The sequence below is a fragment of the Epinephelus lanceolatus genome, chromosome 8, assembly GCF_041903045.1.
Source record: "Epinephelus lanceolatus isolate andai-2023 chromosome 8, ASM4190304v1, whole genome shotgun sequence".
In the NCBI taxonomy this organism is placed as follows: domain Eukaryota; kingdom Metazoa; phylum Chordata; class Actinopteri; order Perciformes; family Serranidae; genus Epinephelus; species Epinephelus lanceolatus.
In genome coordinates this window covers 20,481,829-20,499,636 of record NC_135741.1, presented here as the reverse complement: position 1 = coordinate 20,499,636, position 17,808 = coordinate 20,481,829, and the positions used below count along the sequence as shown (strand labels likewise).

General features: G+C 38.7%; 1 protein-coding gene across 4 annotated transcripts; it reads left to right on the top strand.

The window, feature by feature from the left end:
* The first annotated feature begins 633 nt into the window (after positions 1–633).
* LOC144464144 (deoxynucleoside triphosphate triphosphohydrolase SAMHD1-like) lies at positions 634–14,198 on the top strand. 4 transcript variants are annotated; one of them, XM_078169977.1, is made up of 17 exons: positions 634–997; positions 1,442–1,525; positions 2,790–2,937; positions 4,018–4,090; positions 4,576–4,736; positions 4,953–5,074; positions 5,870–5,940; positions 7,947–8,096; positions 8,887–8,987; positions 9,561–9,669; positions 9,769–9,860; positions 9,997–10,112; positions 10,478–10,611; positions 11,194–11,274; positions 11,415–11,519; positions 11,659–11,796; positions 12,469–14,198. In XM_078169977.1, exons 4-17 carry the CDS (start codon positions 4,067–4,069, stop codon positions 12,511–12,513), a joined length of 1,449 nt encoding a protein of 482 aa, XP_078026103.1. In that variant the 5' UTR covers positions 634–997; positions 1,442–1,525; positions 2,790–2,937; positions 4,018–4,066; the 3' UTR covers positions 12,514–14,198. The 4 variants fall into 4 exon arrangements, with proteins under 4 accessions (XP_078026103.1, XP_078026104.1, XP_078026101.1 ...); XM_078169978.1 differs by lacking the exon at positions 2,790–2,937; XM_078169975.1 differs by lacking the exon at positions 634–997 and having other exon boundaries at positions 1,008–1,525.
* The last annotated feature ends 3,610 nt before the right edge of the window (positions 14,199–17,808 follow it).

Sequence of the window (17,808 nt, the reverse complement as noted above, 5' to 3'; positions counted from 1 at the left end):
CTCTGGAGACAGGTAAACACAGCAGCACATAACCCACACAGAAAGTAGACTCCGGACATGTTCATAAAATAAAAGCCAAAAGTCCATGTCTGGTCTGTCTCACATAAAAGCCAAAAGTCACCACATTGGTCTGTCTCACATCTCACCTGCTAACCAAATAAACCAAATCTGGGAGTGGTTTTTCCTGGTACTATTTTGGATCATAAATAGATGAGTCTAATTCTTGTTCTGCCAGGTGCTTAATGATTTCATCAGCATGTTTTTAAAGCCATCCCTGTGTAGCTGTGGCTTTATGCTTGGGCTCACTGGGCCTTATGCAGGAGCATTTTCCTATACTTATCCTGAGTCTCTTTTTCTTCTGTGAAGTTTGCTCCTTTGAGTGCTCCAAGTCCGATTCACCAAACCTTCGTAACTGCACAACATTCTTGTGAATTTCATGTCATTCTGATGAAAAGCAGCTGTGCATATTTGTGAGATTTAAAGGTGCTGTATGTAACTCTGGAGAAAGACAGGTGATTGTTGAGTCTCATTCCCAGGTCGTCAAATACCGATGCTTTGGGGTGATGGTTCAACCAGACGACCAACCCAAAGCATTGGTGTTTGACGAATGAGACTCAACAATCAACTGTCTTCTTCCAGAGGCAGTGGTCGAATTGAAGGGGGATGAGGGGGGATGCCATCCCCTCTATTAGAAAATTGACTAAAAAGCATCCCCCTTGTTAATCTAGAATGTGTGTGTGCAGGCACAAACGTAATTTGTCGCACTTCCCGTATCTGTGCCCTCCGTCCCCCGCACTTTTTTACAGCCCTTACAACTGTTAAATTCGTTTTTAACATGTGGTAACATGTTTTTCCGAGCCGTCTTTAAACGCACCATGAATAGGCGGCGCCAGGCGGCAGACACGCTGTCATGTTGTTATCAACCGCACACAGACAAGAGGTGTGCCCCTGGGCAGTACCTCTGTGTTAACTATGTTCAGCAAACCAGCCAGCAAGTGTAAGTTGAGTAATGCTGTTGCATGTAGATAATGTTAGCTAAATGATGACTAATTAATAGATGCCAATATATCAAGTTAAGCTTCTTAACAAGAATACTAATGTTATTATTACCTATGTAAAATCGCTTGCTAGCTAGTTTCATGCTAGGAAAAAACCCACTCCTCCTTAATAAGAACTTATGCTCACTATTGCTTTGCACATATTTTTTTAATCTTTATTGCCACAATATGAAGAGCAGGGTCAGGGAGGAGATAGTGGACCAGAAGCCAGCAAGGATGATCATGCAGGGTCTTCACAGGAGAGATTATAACTGGCTGAGAGAAAATATCTATAGCATAAAAGTGACTGTGCGATTAATTTCCACAGCTATGTCAGCACTATTATTCCTAATTTTATTTATGAATTTTGCTTTGCACATTTATTATCTATATTATTGCAATAGATAGAAGAGAGCCAGGGAGAAACCAGGCAGGTATCAGGACAGGGACCTGACAGCAGCACCAATTATCAGCCCAAGGCTTCACAGGTAAGGAGAAATTATAACTGGCTAAGGAAATGTCTATAGGATAAGAGTGACTCTAAGATTAATATTCACAGCTATTTCAGAACTAGTCTTATTTATACTCTAAAATGTTTGTGTGTATTGCAATAGCAATACTACTGCATTATTTGTGTTTTTAAAGGCAGCAGGTATAGGTCATGCCATTTTTCTTTATCTTGATTAATTTTGCACATCTGTGCTGTCATATTTGATGATGTGTGTGCACGCAAAAAAATCAAAGCTACATTGCATCCCCCTTGTTAAAAATTAACAATTCGACCACTGTCCAGAGGTACATACCTTTAATCATTAGCGCAATCAGCGTCCATACATTTCAATGTAGGGCTACCTCTGCTGCATTTATGGCCAGGTTTTGTTTCAGTTTTTTTAAGTCGGTGCTCTAAAATATTTTTGTTGTCTAATCTATCACAAAAGAATTTTACTTTCACGACAGTGAACAAACTCATGTGTGGTGGAGACATTAAGTAATGTCTCCCCTGAAGGGGGTAAAGACCGTGAAGGGAGTTATTTTCCCACTATTCACCGGCTCATTATACATTATCCCGATTATTACACAGCTAATTATCAGTTAAATAAATAATGTTGTCTACCTCCGCGAAGTGCATTAAAACCGACCGGATTCGACAACTTTTGGTGAAAGTTTTGTACTCACTCAGGCTCAGTGGACTGAACCGAGGCATAAAACTCGCGTAAAATGTCATTAAGCATGACTGCTGAGTGTGTATTCAAATCTGTGTTCTTTTGTTTTTGGCAGAGAAAGTCCGTCAGTATAGTAGTAACGTTAGTAGTACAGTATAGTACAGTAGCCCATTTTGTTGTCTTTTTTGTATTTATCTCATCTTTCTCCTCCTCTATCACTTGAAGGTCTTCAGGTGTCAGTTCCTTGTGCCGTTTTTCGCTTGATTTTTTTCTTTCCTTCTCCATTTCTTTTCTTCAGCGGCATCCCATTCCTCAAAATCCTTGTAGCTACTCTCCAAATAAGTTAAAAGAAATGTTAAAATCAGCCACTTCTGTTTGTTTTTCCCTCGGAAGTTGTTTGACAGCTGCAGTGTTGCAGGGCAACGCTGGGCTACATAGCAACTGTGTAATGACCGTTGCTACTCGCAGCGGTCATTACACAGTAATATCAGACCGTCAGTGAAAGTTGGTCATGACCTTTAATTAAACACAGCACCTGGGAGGGAGGAGCTGTGACAATAACATCATTAGTGTGACTATCCTGATATAGCCAGCGCTCGTCAGATCAACATCAGAAATGACAAACAGCTACGACCTCTAGACGCTACAAAGAATTGAACTGTGATTGATGGGAAGTGGATGAAACTTGTGAGTAACTACAAGACGAAGAACGAGGACATAGGTGGATAAATTTAAAGGTAGGTTTTCTGGTTTGGTAAAATAAATTGATGACTAGTTTTCATCTCACTGCTGGCCTTAATAAGTTAGCTGTTGAGAACAAGCTGTTGCAGCTGTATTTACAAAAAAAAATATGTTGTGCAGTATGGTAGAAATTATCATAATAAATACAATGTAATATAGGACTGCTATTACACTGTTTCTCCATTGTATACACATATGAAATTAAACTATGCACACAATTCTGAAAACTTGGAGCTCATGTATCAACGCCAACAAATGTTTTTTTGGTCGGCCTTCCTCTCCGTTCTCTGTGCTGCTCCATTTTTTTCTGACACAGCAGAAGTCACCTGAGGCCTTTTTAATGCTCTGACACAGGATTGGTGTGTTTTGCTAATTGTGTTTGAGCAGGTGAGATGTGAGTCAGACCAGCTTGTAATAAGGGCGTGTTGTTTCACAGGCCAGAGTTTTTCAGGTGAACAAAGTGTGCTAAGTTATGCAAAAATGTGATTTAAAAATCTCTACTTGAGTTAAAACAATAGAATTGTGCTCAAAGTTCAGCAGTCTGGAGTCTTGGTGTTGATACATGAGCTTCAAGTTTTCAGAATTGTGTCCATAGTTTTACTCTATGTGTGTATACAGTGAAGAAAAACTGTAACTTTAATCTGAGGTAAGACTCTGGGAAGTGAGTTTAGTCCAGCTGGATTGGACAGACAAATGTGCACTGTATCCTATACTGATACAAAGTAAATTCACATTGTATCACAATATGGAAACAGTCTTTACAGTTTACATATAGCAAAAAAATTGCAGCCTATTTTGAGACGAAAAAACCTAAACTAAAAGCTGAAAAAGGAGAAAAAACGGAAAGTATTTCTACACAGTTTTAAAAATTTAAATAAGTAGCATGGCCTCATTAAGCCACAGCATACAGTATATAAACAGTATTTTAATTGTTGCATTTTAAATTTCTCTGAGGTGGTTGCAGTAATTCAGTGCAAGAACACTCACCTCACTGGATTTATTCTTGTTTCACACCTCACTTTTCTTTCTTGAACTCATTCCCTACTGTGCTCTTATGTACATTCTTTTTTCCATAGAAATCACTTTCTCCAGAAAATCCAGCACAGTATCAGGAAGCTTTGGAAGATGGAAGAGCAAGGACAGCACAAGGTAACACATCGTGTTTAAATTAAAACATTTTCTATGTCAAAGTATAGCAGTTTGGTGTGGTCTCAAAGAGGTGTGATTTTAACTCTTCTCACGTGTTTTTTTTTCTTTCAATGATCTGCCATTCATTTGAATGGAAAAAATTATGTTGTTTTTTGTGATTTTCATAAAGACCGCTTGGCAAATCTCTGTTGAAGAAGAAGAATAAACACAATGGATCATATATAGTTGCCTTGCTGTTGCACAGCAGGCACCCTCAATAAAGGAAAACTAGTTCACTAATTGTACCTTTACTGGTATGTCCTGGGTCATAGATAAACTAGGTGTGTCCCATTTTTGTTGTATTTTGTTCTATCACATGCTCAGTGATCCTGTCAGGGTGTTGTTCAGCCATTCCTCTGTAGCTTTGGCTTCATGTTTGCTTCTGGTTTTACTGGTACTCTTGTAAACATAACAGGACTTGGTTTCTGTTCTATGTGCTGTGCCAGGTGTTTAATGATCCCATCCACGGGCATATGGAGTTACACCCACTACTCGTCAAAATCATTGACACACCTCAGTTCCAGAGACTACGAAACATCAAGCAGCTTGGAGGGGCTTACTTTGTTTACCCTGGAGCATCCCACAACCGCTTTGAACACTCTATTGGGTAGGTCCGCATATTATCAGATAGATACAGTTTTGTGTCCCGAGCAAATCACAATCCAAAGCAGGAAGAAAAGCACCTAATATAACTGATACAACCAAAGCAAACACATTAGTATAGGTATAGTAAAAGTTGATGTTTCCAGTTTTGCAGCAGGATACTCGTGTGGTAATTGTGTAACCCGTTTTTTGTTGATGTGTTCTGTATGTGGGGATAAAGGGTGGGGCACCTAGCAGGAGAACTTGTAAAAGCTCTGCATGCAAGTGAAAAGCAGCCAGAACTCCTCATCACTGAAAGAGACATCCTTTGTGTGCAGATTGCTGGTCTTTGCCATGACCTGGGTGAGTGACACACTCTTTTTCACTATTACATGAAATAGGTTTTAAATAGTATTTGCTGGGTGTGAATAAGAGTGGAAATGAAAGTGTAACTATCCACAAAATGTCACATAAAAGCCAGTTTTTCTTTTCTTAACAAAACTGTTGTTTTCATTTCAGTGTTGAGCTAAACTCAACAGTTCCTGCAGGTCATTCAGATTAACTGTCTAACAGGAGAGGTGAAAGATTGTGCCCTTTGACCAAGTGGGAGAGCACTTATTGTGAAATATTTGCAGCAAGTACACAATTGTTTAAATGTACAACAGCATTTTCAGACAGTCTCTCCTGGAAGGCAGTTATAGTGTTGGCGCACATTTGTAGCTACACCAAAAAAGTGGCTCCCTCATTCATTATCAGTGAAATAGACAGTCAATAGTCATGTTTTTTAGTCCGCAGTTAAGATCTGAGATTTTATTAATCATAGTCACTATAAATCAACATAAACAGATATGCTCAATTTTTTCTGGAAATTCTGAAATTGATATTAGTGCTGAATTTGGATGGAAACTAATGTTTTATAGACACACAGTGGAACTGTGTGTATGGCATGACTACTGGTATGTTGTTGCTTTAAAGAAAATAAACAAACAATAATAACAGTAATTTGCAGCAGATTACAAAACATATTTTTATAATATCATCAATATCAGTAAAGGCCTGTCTCTAATACTAGCCTAAAATAAAACAGGCCTGATAAGATACACTCACAAATGTTTCACTTCACAGTTTGACTTATTTTATGGTATCTCCCATATCTAGGACATGGACCCTTTTCCCATCTGTATGATAAGATGTTCATCCCTGAGGCACATCCAGGACATGAGTGGAGGGTGAGAAACTGTTATTTCTGTTGTCCCTGACATATGACATGATATGAAATACTGTAAAACTGTTACTGTTAAATAAACACCTGTCTTAATCAGACGCCTGGTCTGGTTTTCAAGCAGTTCATGTTTTCTTATAGAAGTTCTTCAGATGTATAAAACCAGGTTGTTGGCAACCTCAAATCATGTGTCCATTCCTCTATTACTCTGTAAGTTATTCATATTCTTTTAGTCTGTAAGGGTCCTCACATCAAAAGAATCCAAATGAATCCTAGTTGTAAATATTGTTTTGCAGGATAAAGTGATGTTGTGTTGGTATGCTGGGTGCCGTAACTCCCTCTCTCTCTCTCTCTCTCTCTCTCTCTCTCTGATGGGCTGTCTATCCGACCTAAATCGAATGAATGATTCATAATTGAGCCCTAAGGTTTAAACAAGTAATATTCATACTGGTTTACATAAACTGTTTGATTGTATTTACCATCTTTGCTGAGCAACAGTTTAACATTCCTTTCAACAGTGAAAGGAATTAAAGGCCTGTCCCATATAGACGCCTGTTGATGCAGTGATTTAAGCAATTAGTAGCCCGGGCTATTAACTGAAGTTTTGCAGTGATAACCACTGAAATCATCGTACATAGGTGAGTCAGGCTCAATGAGGAGAGGGGAGAGCGATTCTTGTCCCTGCTGCTGATATTTTAGTGTGGGGCAGCGTGGTTCTTTCAGCCAGACAAACCTAAAGGCCAACATGGCACAGGCTTGAGAAGTTATAAGTCTTTACTGTATCAATACTCCATCTGTTACAATCAACAAGGTGAACCCAAGCACAGAACACAGACTCAGGAAGAAAGTGATACTTACACCTCTATGAACAGATGTTCCTTTACCCAAGTTTGGACCTATTATGTAATATATAATGTGTGCAATTAAATAAGGAATCCATCAGCTGTGTAATTCTGGGCTCATACTCATGTTTAAAATATCAATTTAATAATAATATTAATTATGAAAAAAATACTGAACTGTTCAGTCCTTCATTATGCTATCTTTGAATGAGCACAAATGTATTCATACAAATTTATGAAAGAACCTTTAAAATAACATTCTTTCATGTGAAAAAACATTTTTTAAATAACTGCTTCAAAAGTCTTTTTACTATATTTCATAAATTCTCTCTCTAATATTTGTTTCATGTTGGATACATCAACAAATTTCTTCTTCAAACAACTGCATTTATTCACGTTTCTCACCAAACGCTACATTTTACAAGATCACATTTGAACACCTCATGAGAACAACCTTTGCCCAAAACTCATTTACTGACAAGAGTTTCAACACATCATAATGTGATTAATACGTTAAATAATTCTCCTCCTGCTGATGTCAAACACAGATTAGTTGTTCACAATGTAGCATTGTCAAGGAAACAATATGGTGTGTCCCCTGACGTGTCGATGGACTTTACTTTGTTCTTTCATCCTGACAGCGTCCCGAGGAAGATCTCTGTTCATCCCAAACATATTTTGTATTGTCACTATTGATGTGGTACAAAAGGAAAACATCGGCCACTGCCATCGGTGGATGTCATCTTATTTGCTAATAGGCCAATGGCAGTCAGCAAGGCTATTAATAGGTGCATCCTGAAATTAAGTGACATCAACATGACATATTTAACAATGGAACAACAACAACAATGAAAATGTTGATTCTCCTGACATTAATTATTGGTGCTGTAATAAATGTCAGCAGTATAATGTAAACGTCAAACCTTGGTATAATGAACCCACACGGAACATTTGTAAAACATGAAATTGTGTCATTCACGAGGCAGAGTTTGTGCAGATTTTGGAGAGAGTCACTGTTGTTGGTTTTACACCAACACCCATCACTGAGCATCAATCAATCAGTCTATCTATCTATCTATCTATCGATCTATCTATCTATCTATCTATCTATCTATCTGTCTATATTTTTGCTATTAATTCTCATATATTGATGAATCTATGTATCTTGCAGCATGAGGACGCCTCTCTACAGATGTTTGACCACCTAGTGGAACGTAATGGCCTACAGCAGGAGATGGAGAGGTACGGCCTGGTGCTGCCTGAGGACCAGACCTTCATCAAAGAGATGATTGTAGGACTGGACCCAGAGACAGTTGATGAGGTTTGTTCCAAATTGCATACTTAATCTTTTTACGTCTACTAGGTGCTGCAGCCGCTCCTAAAAAGTACTTACTGTTGCATGCAGTATGAACACAGTCGGGACATACTACTTTCTCATAACATTAGGCCCTGAACTTTGACCATCTTGCTTTTATATCCGTTACCTTGGAGATACAACAAACGCCACTCACCAAGTGCGCCAGAGATGGAGATCAACCCGTAGAGCTCTGCTGTTGTTGTCTGCTGTTGTTACTTTGAAATATGTCTAGTTGAACTCAAAAGTTATGACTGCACAGATTGATTCCTGTTCCACTGGTTAAAAGCGCTGTCATCTGTAATTGCACCTTCTGACAGCTGTCAGTCAGCTGTCAAACAGATGTTAACGAGGTGTGAAGCTGTCATGTGTTTGTGGCTCAGTCAATGTGACGTGCGCAGAGGATTGTGGGTCAGAGTAGTCATAAAAGCATGCTGGCTTACATACTGCAAAATCGGACAGGATGTAGTAGAACATCCTGGTATGTTTGGTACTAATGTTGTGCTGTGGACTGTATTTCTTTACCACGTGGTCACTGGTTGTCTGTCATATATTTCTCCTTATATGTCTTGCTGTATGTTTCTTTTTACTGTGCCTGCCTCAGGAGTCACTCCTAAAGGGGCATACAGAGTTATCTGAACTGACTAAAAGGTGCAGAACATCAGTCCTGCCTGTGTAAACTGTTTGAAATCATTCAGTATCATTATTACTACAGCAGCCAGTGTCTAATGTCAATAATGTGCTGTCATCTCTGCAGTGGCCATATGAAGGCCGTCCACAGGACAAGTCCTTCCTCTATGAAATTGTGGCCAACAAAACAAATGGCATTGATGTGGACAAGTTTGACTACTTTGCCAGGTGAGGCTTGTTGTTCAGCTACTGAAGAGAAATTCACTTTGTGATGCAGAGTGATAAATTATTATGTGTTATTTCCCCAGAACAATTAAGTTTAAGTTTATTTACTTTATTAATCCCCTGAGGGGAAATTCAGTGTTTTCACTCTTACTTGTCAATTACACACAGGTCTGAAAGACACACACATGCACAAACAGGACCTATACATGCACAAAGTGGAGAGATGTCAGAGTGAGGGGGCTGCTCTTTGGTCAGGCGCCCCGAGCAGTTGGGGGGTTCGGTGCCTTGCTCAAGGGCACCTCGGCAGTGCCCAGGAGGTGAACTGGCACCTCTCCAGCCACCAGTCCACGCTCCATATTTGGTCCGGACGGGGACTCGCACAGGCGACCCTCCGGTTCCCAACCCAAGTCCCTATGGACTGAGCTACTGCAGCCCCACAAAGTTTCCAGGGGGCATCCGCATCCAATTACAACATTCTCCTGATTGTAACAGTATGGAGCAATCTCCAGGGTGCTTTGATTAGTTTAACATAAAAAGCCTATTTTCTTCACACATTTCTTTACTGTCTCCTCTCAGGGACTGCCACCACCTGGGCATCCGGAACAACTTTGACCATCTCCGCTACTTTAGGTTTGCCAGGGTGTGTGAGGTGGACGGGCAGAGGCACATCTGCACCAGAGACAAGGTGCTGACTTTGCTACATCTAACTTTTTGATTGGATTTTAAAACAACAATCTGTTCAGATGATTAGATGTGACTAAAATACATGTAATTATTTTAATAGGAGGTGAACAATCTGTATGACATGTTCCACACAAGGTACAGTCTCCACAGAAGAGCCTACCAGCACAGTGTGAACAAGATCATGGAGTTCATGTAAGTACTAACCCTTCTCAGGTTTATACTGAAACAACATTTTGCTTTGTCTGCTGTATGATGTAGCTTATTTCATAAAATTGACTCTCTTGTATAATATACATTAGGTGATCACATATTGTATATGATTATCCAGGATTGCAGAGGCCTTTGTAAAAGCAGACGAGCACATCCAGATTGAAGGCTCAGGAGGGAAGATGTTCACTCTCTCCACAGCCATAGATGACATGGAGGCCTTCACCAAGCTGACAGGTCTGTAGATACCACTGTGTGCTGTAAGCTTGTGTTTAAACATTAGTGCAGAGGGAGGAGTGGGCAGGATACACAAACCACCATCTGTGTTCAACAAAGACTACGTGTCTTCTGAATTGTCCAAACATATTCTGTCAGACTCCTGTCAGTATTACTTCTTGTGCTTAATTGTTTTTATTTACTAACATAAACCGTGATATAAAAAACTGACAATTGTCTGAATTATTCTAAGAATTTTGGTGGTAAATGCCATGCCGAGCTAATGTTGCTTATTGTTGTTTATTTGTGAAACACTACAAATGATTTTGTGACCTTGTCTTTGGTTTGTTCTAACTGATCTGTCTTCTGCTCTGTTTGTCCTGTAGATGATGTCTTTAACCAAATACTCAACTCCTCCGATCCGCTCTTGGCTGAGGCGAGGGAGATTCTACAGAGGATCATCACTCGAAACCACTACAAGTTACTGGCTGAAACAAACTGTACACCAAGCCAAATCGAGGTGTGCACCGCGTGTTTTTGTGCCTGTATAGCAAAACACTTCAGTTTGACATGTTATCTATTTCACTGCAGCTATAAGTACACCGACAATCATAAGAACAGGTTTTGTTATAACAGAGCTGGATGTTGTGCTCCTTTTGTGGTTGATGAGCGCAGATGTCTCTCTGGGTATTGTACCTGGATGTCATGTGTTCCTATCAGTCACAATTACTATTACAATTACCAATCCCTCAACTTGATAGAGGCCGAAATGCTTCTGTACCCTAGCTTTTAAACCAGGGAGTGCCAGTCAGACTGCACACGTATATCCACTTACAAAGTGCCAGTATTTGAAAAGTTGGGATGTGAACGTGTTGATATGACTTACAAGTTAACTCTAGCGTGTCTGTGCTGTAGATTTTCCCCATTTTCCCCATACACAGTAAAATATTCATATTAAGATTTATATACTCTGAATAACGTTTTGAACCTTTGAATAACTGATCATGTTGCAGTGTGGACAGACGGCCAAAAATGAGAAACAAAGATGTGGGTTTTTTTTTTTATTTCTAATGTGGCCATACCCTTACTGTGTGTTGTCAAGATCCTTGAGGCCAACTGGAAAGAGGAATTGACTGGAGCCCTTCAAGGGGACGGGCTAAACCCAGAGGACTTTGTAGTTATAGTGAGTTTTTCGTCTTATCACTTTTACTTCACTTTTCTGTCAATCTTGGGTTTTGTGGATTATGATTTAATTTGTGAGATGCCTGTCATAATTTACTTGTGAATGTTAAAACAGGGCTCTGTCTAACCCTTCTCTTTTAGGACAGTACTATGGACTATGGGAGCAACAACGAGGACCCAATTAGAAAGGTGTATTTCTACAGCAAGAGAGATCCTACCAGATCATTCCATATCCCCAGAGAGCGGGTCAGAACTAATGCAATGACAACAAAATCATCTCTGTCTTTCCATGAGCTATTCATTCCTTGCGTGTATTTCTTTATAACACAGCCTCTGTTACAGTATGGCATTTTTCTCAAGTTTATGCTGTTGTCATTCTTGTCAGGTGTCCAGCCTCCTCCCAACATGCTTTTCTGAGAAGCTGATCAGGGTTTACTGTAAGAAGACTGATGAAGAGCCACTGGACGGTGTCCGTGAGCGCTTCAGGAACTGGTGCAAAGATAGAGATTTGCCAGTGCCACAGGTAATATTCAGATCTAGGCTGTTAAATATAGAAAAGTACTGTGTGGGGCCCTCAGGCTTGAGGTTCTACTAAATGGCAGTGATACTGTAGTCTGTACTACATTAGGTGTATTAGGATGGGCACATGAGCAGGGAAGGTGCAATTATTTATGTTACATCTTGTCAGATCTCCAAGATCTGAATGCAGTTCAGTTGCTCTCTGATCTTGGATCTGGAGTTAGTGCCGTGTAGGGCTGCTGCTAATGACCTTTTTCACATTGACTAATTGACTAAAATAGTTTGGTCAATAGATGTATGAGGTTAACTAATGATGTGAAATGTCTTTGACAACAAATGAATGATAATCATTTTTGAGTTATTCAGCATCTGTGTGAGAATACTGGATAGTTAGAACAAACACAGGCTATGTAACTGTGTAGTTTGCAGCAATGTGGTAAAGTTCACAGTAATGGACTAAATTGGAGGTGACAGTACAAATCAGTTTGGCAGTTATTTTGAGATGAATCATTTTTCCCCACTACACTGCTCCTATGGATTTGGGGGCTTCCCCACCAGGCCAACCCCACTTTAACCCCTGAGTACAGTGCCCTGCTTCAGTGATGATGAAGTACATATCTCAGTGCACTGCTCATGTTAAATATTAATGCATTTCTCTGTCTTTTTTTACATGCAGGTGGAAGGCCAAGAAGCACCACAGCAAAACCCAGGGGGAGAATAAGTTTTGGCAGATGGAGAGAAGGCAAACACTCCCTGATACTCACTGGTTTATTATGATTTACTACCAACATGTTAAATTGAGTTAATCTGAATTTTAGGGACATGACATATTTAAAGGTGTTTGGTTTTGATGTTAATTGTGTGAATTAATGTGGTAATCAAATCAGATATTAGTTTGACTTTGAGTGATTTTTGATAAGAGGTTGTTTTTGGTGTTGTGGTTGCAACTTGGTCATTTTACTTTATCTTTGCTCATACTGCATTTATCATTAAGCCCAAAGGGCTGAAAGACACATTCAGTTTTCACCAATGACTGGAAGTTGGGTGCAGATCTTGCTCAATAAATATGATCCCAATAAGCCACACTGGGGTGCCATAATTTAAGGTAAAATGTTTTTAACTTGAAAAGTCCCCTATACCATAAGTCTGACTTACATGGAACTTGGTACAGACATCTATCTATTTATACTCTATAAATTGTGTGAATTAATGTGGTAATCAGATCAGATATTAGTTTGACTTTGAGTGATTTTTGATTAGAGGTTGTTTTTGGTGTTGTGGTTGCAACTTGGTCATTTTACTGTATCTAAGGTAAGGTAAGGTAACTTTATTAGTACCTGAGGGTAGATTTGGTTTGCAGTTAAGTTAGGTGAGTCGGCTGCTTTCACACAGACAACACTTACGACAAAGATATAAGACAGTGCTCACCTACTGCATTTATCATTACTTATTTACTGTTCATCTTTTAATTTGTTTGTGAAATGTCTCTTATATTGTTTGCATCTTTTTTTCGGGTTTCAACTCCAAAGAGCTGAAAGATTTTCACCAGTGACTGGAAGTTTGGTGCAAATCTTGTTCAACAAATATGATCCCAATAAGCCAAACTGGGGCGCCATAATTTAAGGTAAAAATATTGAACTTGAAAAGTCCCCTATACCATAAGTCCGACTTACATGGAACTTGGCACAGACATCTATCTGCCTGACTACATTTTCTGCCATTTTTAATATTTTTTAAACCTATTTATGACATCTCCTCCTAAACTGTAGGTCCAATTTGTACAACTAACCAATAGACTTTGAGTGGGCGTGGCTTAGCACAGAAATAGGCCAATCATTATGACACTTTGAGGAATGTCAGTGCAGGTACCTGAAACATACCCTGAAAGTCTCATTCAAATCGAGCACTAGAGGGCGCTACAAATGCAGACTAGATTTACTGCCCTGCAGTTGTCTCTGCTAACCAGTCAAGTCAAGCTTTCATCCATGTCTCTGCAGACTGTATATGTAGCTGTAGACAATGTTTCAAACATGGAGATGCAAAGAAGCTATTTTAAAAGGTGGACGCTTCACACACATCTTCAATCTTTTAAAACTGGCCCTTGGGAAGCACTTTGTGTTTAATCTGTCAATATGAAATAAGATAATTAGGATTACTATTATGATGACATTATGTATCACTATTTCTCACTGTAGTCATACCTTAAAGCTCACTTTGCTTTCTTTGATGTAACCATCATTGTGTTTTGCTAATGGTGTGAAAATGTATCAGAGTCTTAATATGTGATGGGTCTGTAAAGAGAAACCTACCAAAGGTTATTAGAGCCTTTCAACTGTATTCCTATTGACATGGGTTGATAACAGATTATGCCTGTCTGTTTGAAATAAAACTCTTTTTCCCTCGTCATTGTGTAGTTTCACTTCTCCACCACCAGATGACATCATACATTGGTGTTTTCCTGCTGATGATTATGTGTCTGCTAAATGTTTCAACAATGTGTCGTCAAAGAAAAACCTTTTGTGGAAAAATTGTTAAATGCTGTATAAGCAAAAAAAGCCTCAATGATGTTAATGAAAAAATAAATCTTCCAGTGCTTTAAGTGTTAGGGAGTGTTTAAAATTCAATTAGGTATATACTGTAGAACTTCAAATACTAGCAGGCCTATATTTGGGACAGGCCTTTAATTTCTTTCACACAAAACTGTTAATCAGCAAAGATCGGAAAATACAATCAAATTGTTTATTTAAATCAGTATAAATATTACTTGTATAAAATTTTGGCTTCAGATAACATATTAATTATGACTCAGTCATTCGATCTAGCTCCGACAGACAGTGCATCAGAGAGAGAGTTACGACACTTGAGGATTACAGCACCTGGCATACCGACACAGTCCTGTTAAAACAATACTCACAACTTGGATTCATTTTTATCAAAAAACCTTTTCATTCTTTTGATCTGAGGGTAACTGACGAATGGACACATAATTAGAGGTAGCCAACATCTGAAGAACCCCTAGAGAAAAAAGTACTGCTTTTAAACAAAAAGAAAAAACTACTGATACATAATACACCCCATTAGAGCTGCAAAGAATAAGCATTCAGAAAAATTATCAGTTATACATCTGAAATATCAGGAAACTGTCCAGTAACACATATTTCAGTTAAAGTTCTGGTTCTTTTCTCCCACTGTGAACACACTGCCTGCAGTGATCCATGTATAGTAATCTTTACACACTTCTGTGTGAACTCACTTTTTGTTCTTTACACATGGGTATTTTTATACAACTACACTAAGTGGCCACAAGATGCCACTGTTGCTCAAATCTTTAGAGTTCAGTCTCCATAGTTCTAATAAAATGTGCTCTGCTGCACCATATGCCCAACTAAGTAGTACTCTTTGGTCTTCTGGGGACTTTGGTCTTTCCTTCTATGATGATGACGCCCCATCTTGTTAGTAAGTGTATCCAGAAGTATTTGTATCTCAACAAAGGAGGTTGGACATCTCTAGTAATATTATCATTGTTGGGTGCTGTTGGGCAAAAGTGTTAGGCACTTTGACAACATGGCAGGGAATGAATGCAAAGTGACTGATGAGGTTATGAGATGCAGGTGTGTGTCAATCATGGGGTGGTCAGGTGATGAGGACATCTGGTGGATGGCAGGAGAATGGCAGTGGTTTGGTTTGGGGAGAGTCTTTTCCAAGGAAAACATTTTGACATGTCATAGTAGGAAACGCACAGGTGCAAATAATGACATTAATAATGGCTGAATTCCATTAAGCTGCTTTTATTTCAGGTTCCTGCGTGCCTGCTTACTCTTACTGGGACACTTAAATATAACAGAGCCATCGTTCATGTTATCAGTAACACCTGTGCTTTTCCTACTATGACAAGTCAAAATGTCTGCTGTGATAAAAGCCTACATGTGGCTGTAGATGAGGGACAGAGAAACAGACGGTTATACCTTAACTGAAAAGTATGGACTTAATTAAAATGCAGCAACAAAAGATCAAGTGAAGATAAACTGATATTTATCTCACTATATAATGACGGAAACTCTGTCTGTGTGTCTGTCTGTGTGTCTGTGTGTCTGTGTGTGTGTCTGTTCCACATTTTTCTCCTCACTGACTTGGTCAATCCATGTGAAATTTGGCACAGTGGTAGAGGGTCATGGGAGGATGCGAATGAAGCACTATTACATCAATTGGCCAAAGTTTTTTTTTGGAAAAACACAGTACACAGTACTTGACTTACGTTTCACCAACTATAAATGTTTAATAATAGAAGTTGTGAGATATTCTGTTTCTGCTCAATACTAATGCTAATTTCTATAAACTTCTGATATTTTTAACATCACAACTCACAAGAAATCTGTAAAGTAGGCTGCACAGAGGTACACATTTCAATTATTCAATGATTAAGCTGTGTATTTTTAATAAAAATAAGGTCACAGAGTGCAAAGAAAAGCATCAAAACAGAGCTTGCTTATGACAACATTTCCCTGGGAGTGTCCTCAAACCCAGGAAATTGTCTTACCTTATTATTTAAAACTTCGACCACTTTTAACATGAACATCTTCTATTGTAACATAATATATGACACTCCAAATACGAAAACGCATAATAGCTCCCCTTTAATGTGTGTGCATAATTATATATATTTTTTACTTGTTTTGTATGTTTTTGTTACTAATTTTTGTGTTTTACTCAGCAAAGACAAAGATCAAGCATAAAAAGCATGACTAATTCAAAATTACACTTACAGTACTTAGTAAATACTCTTAGTTACCTTCTTGTGACCCGGCCTGTCAGCTTATTCACCACCTAATTCAGGGTGATTCCATTCTTCTTCTTTTTTTTATTATATCTTTATTAGTAATCCTGTTGACATGAAGTTTTATCTTTATTTTATCTCAGTATAATCATGTTAATCTTTATTCACCTCATTTTCAGTTCTTAACAAAACACTAACCACATCAGTAATTAAAATATATCTAAACTAGTCCATACCCATTGAGTGCACAGTTGCCCACGTACAGTTTCACATGGTGTGTGTTTGGGATACAGGTCATAGGAAATTGCAGATTAAATAGTCAACTGAACCCATTAAGAAGAGCAGTGTATTCAGACGGAGTTTGGATTGCAGCCACAGCGATCTGTCGCATTTTAGCCATTTTTCTGTTGTTATAGCGCCACCCAGTTGCCAATTAGAGTTACATTTCTCCAGTCACCTTGAAGCGTCCTGTTCTACATATCTACCAAGTTTAGGAAAAATCCATATGGCAGTTAGGCCTAGATAAGAAATTAGCTCTCTAGCGCCCCCATTTTGTTTGATGGGGTCAATAATGGAGGCGTCCCCTCAGATTATGTGTGGTCATATGCCTACAAAGTTGTGTGGTGATCGGTGAAACCCTTGAGATGTTATATAACTTTATGTGATGAGCCACGCCCTCCGCAATATTCATTGCCTTATAGAAGCTCAGTTTTAGTAAGTTTTCCAACTTTTGCCAGGAGGGAACTTTAGATATTGGTCCCTAGATTATGTTCACCGAGTTTCATGCAGATCGGTCAAACGTCCTAGAAAGAGATCGATTTTAAGTACAATTTTGAGGTACTTGTACTTCACCTGATTATTTCTATTTCCCGCTGCTTTATATTTATACTCCACCACATCTCAGAGGTCAATATTTCACTTGTTGCTACATTTATCTGACAGCTTTAGTTACTTTGTAGATTCAGACTATGAAAACAAAATATAAATTAACTAATAAATTATAATATTGTTATCAATTAAACTTCAAATGTTAACTGATAACAAATGTTTAAATTAGCACTTATTTTTTAATTAGCTGGATATTTTATTTGCACTTTGGTAATTAATGTGCAGTGCTCTGACTGCTGAGCTGCAGCCATATGCGCTAAATGTCATATACAGAGATGTAGCAGAGGTGGCATTGCAATGTGAGGAAACATAATGACATAAAGTAAATGAAGCACATGTGTACACTGTAATATT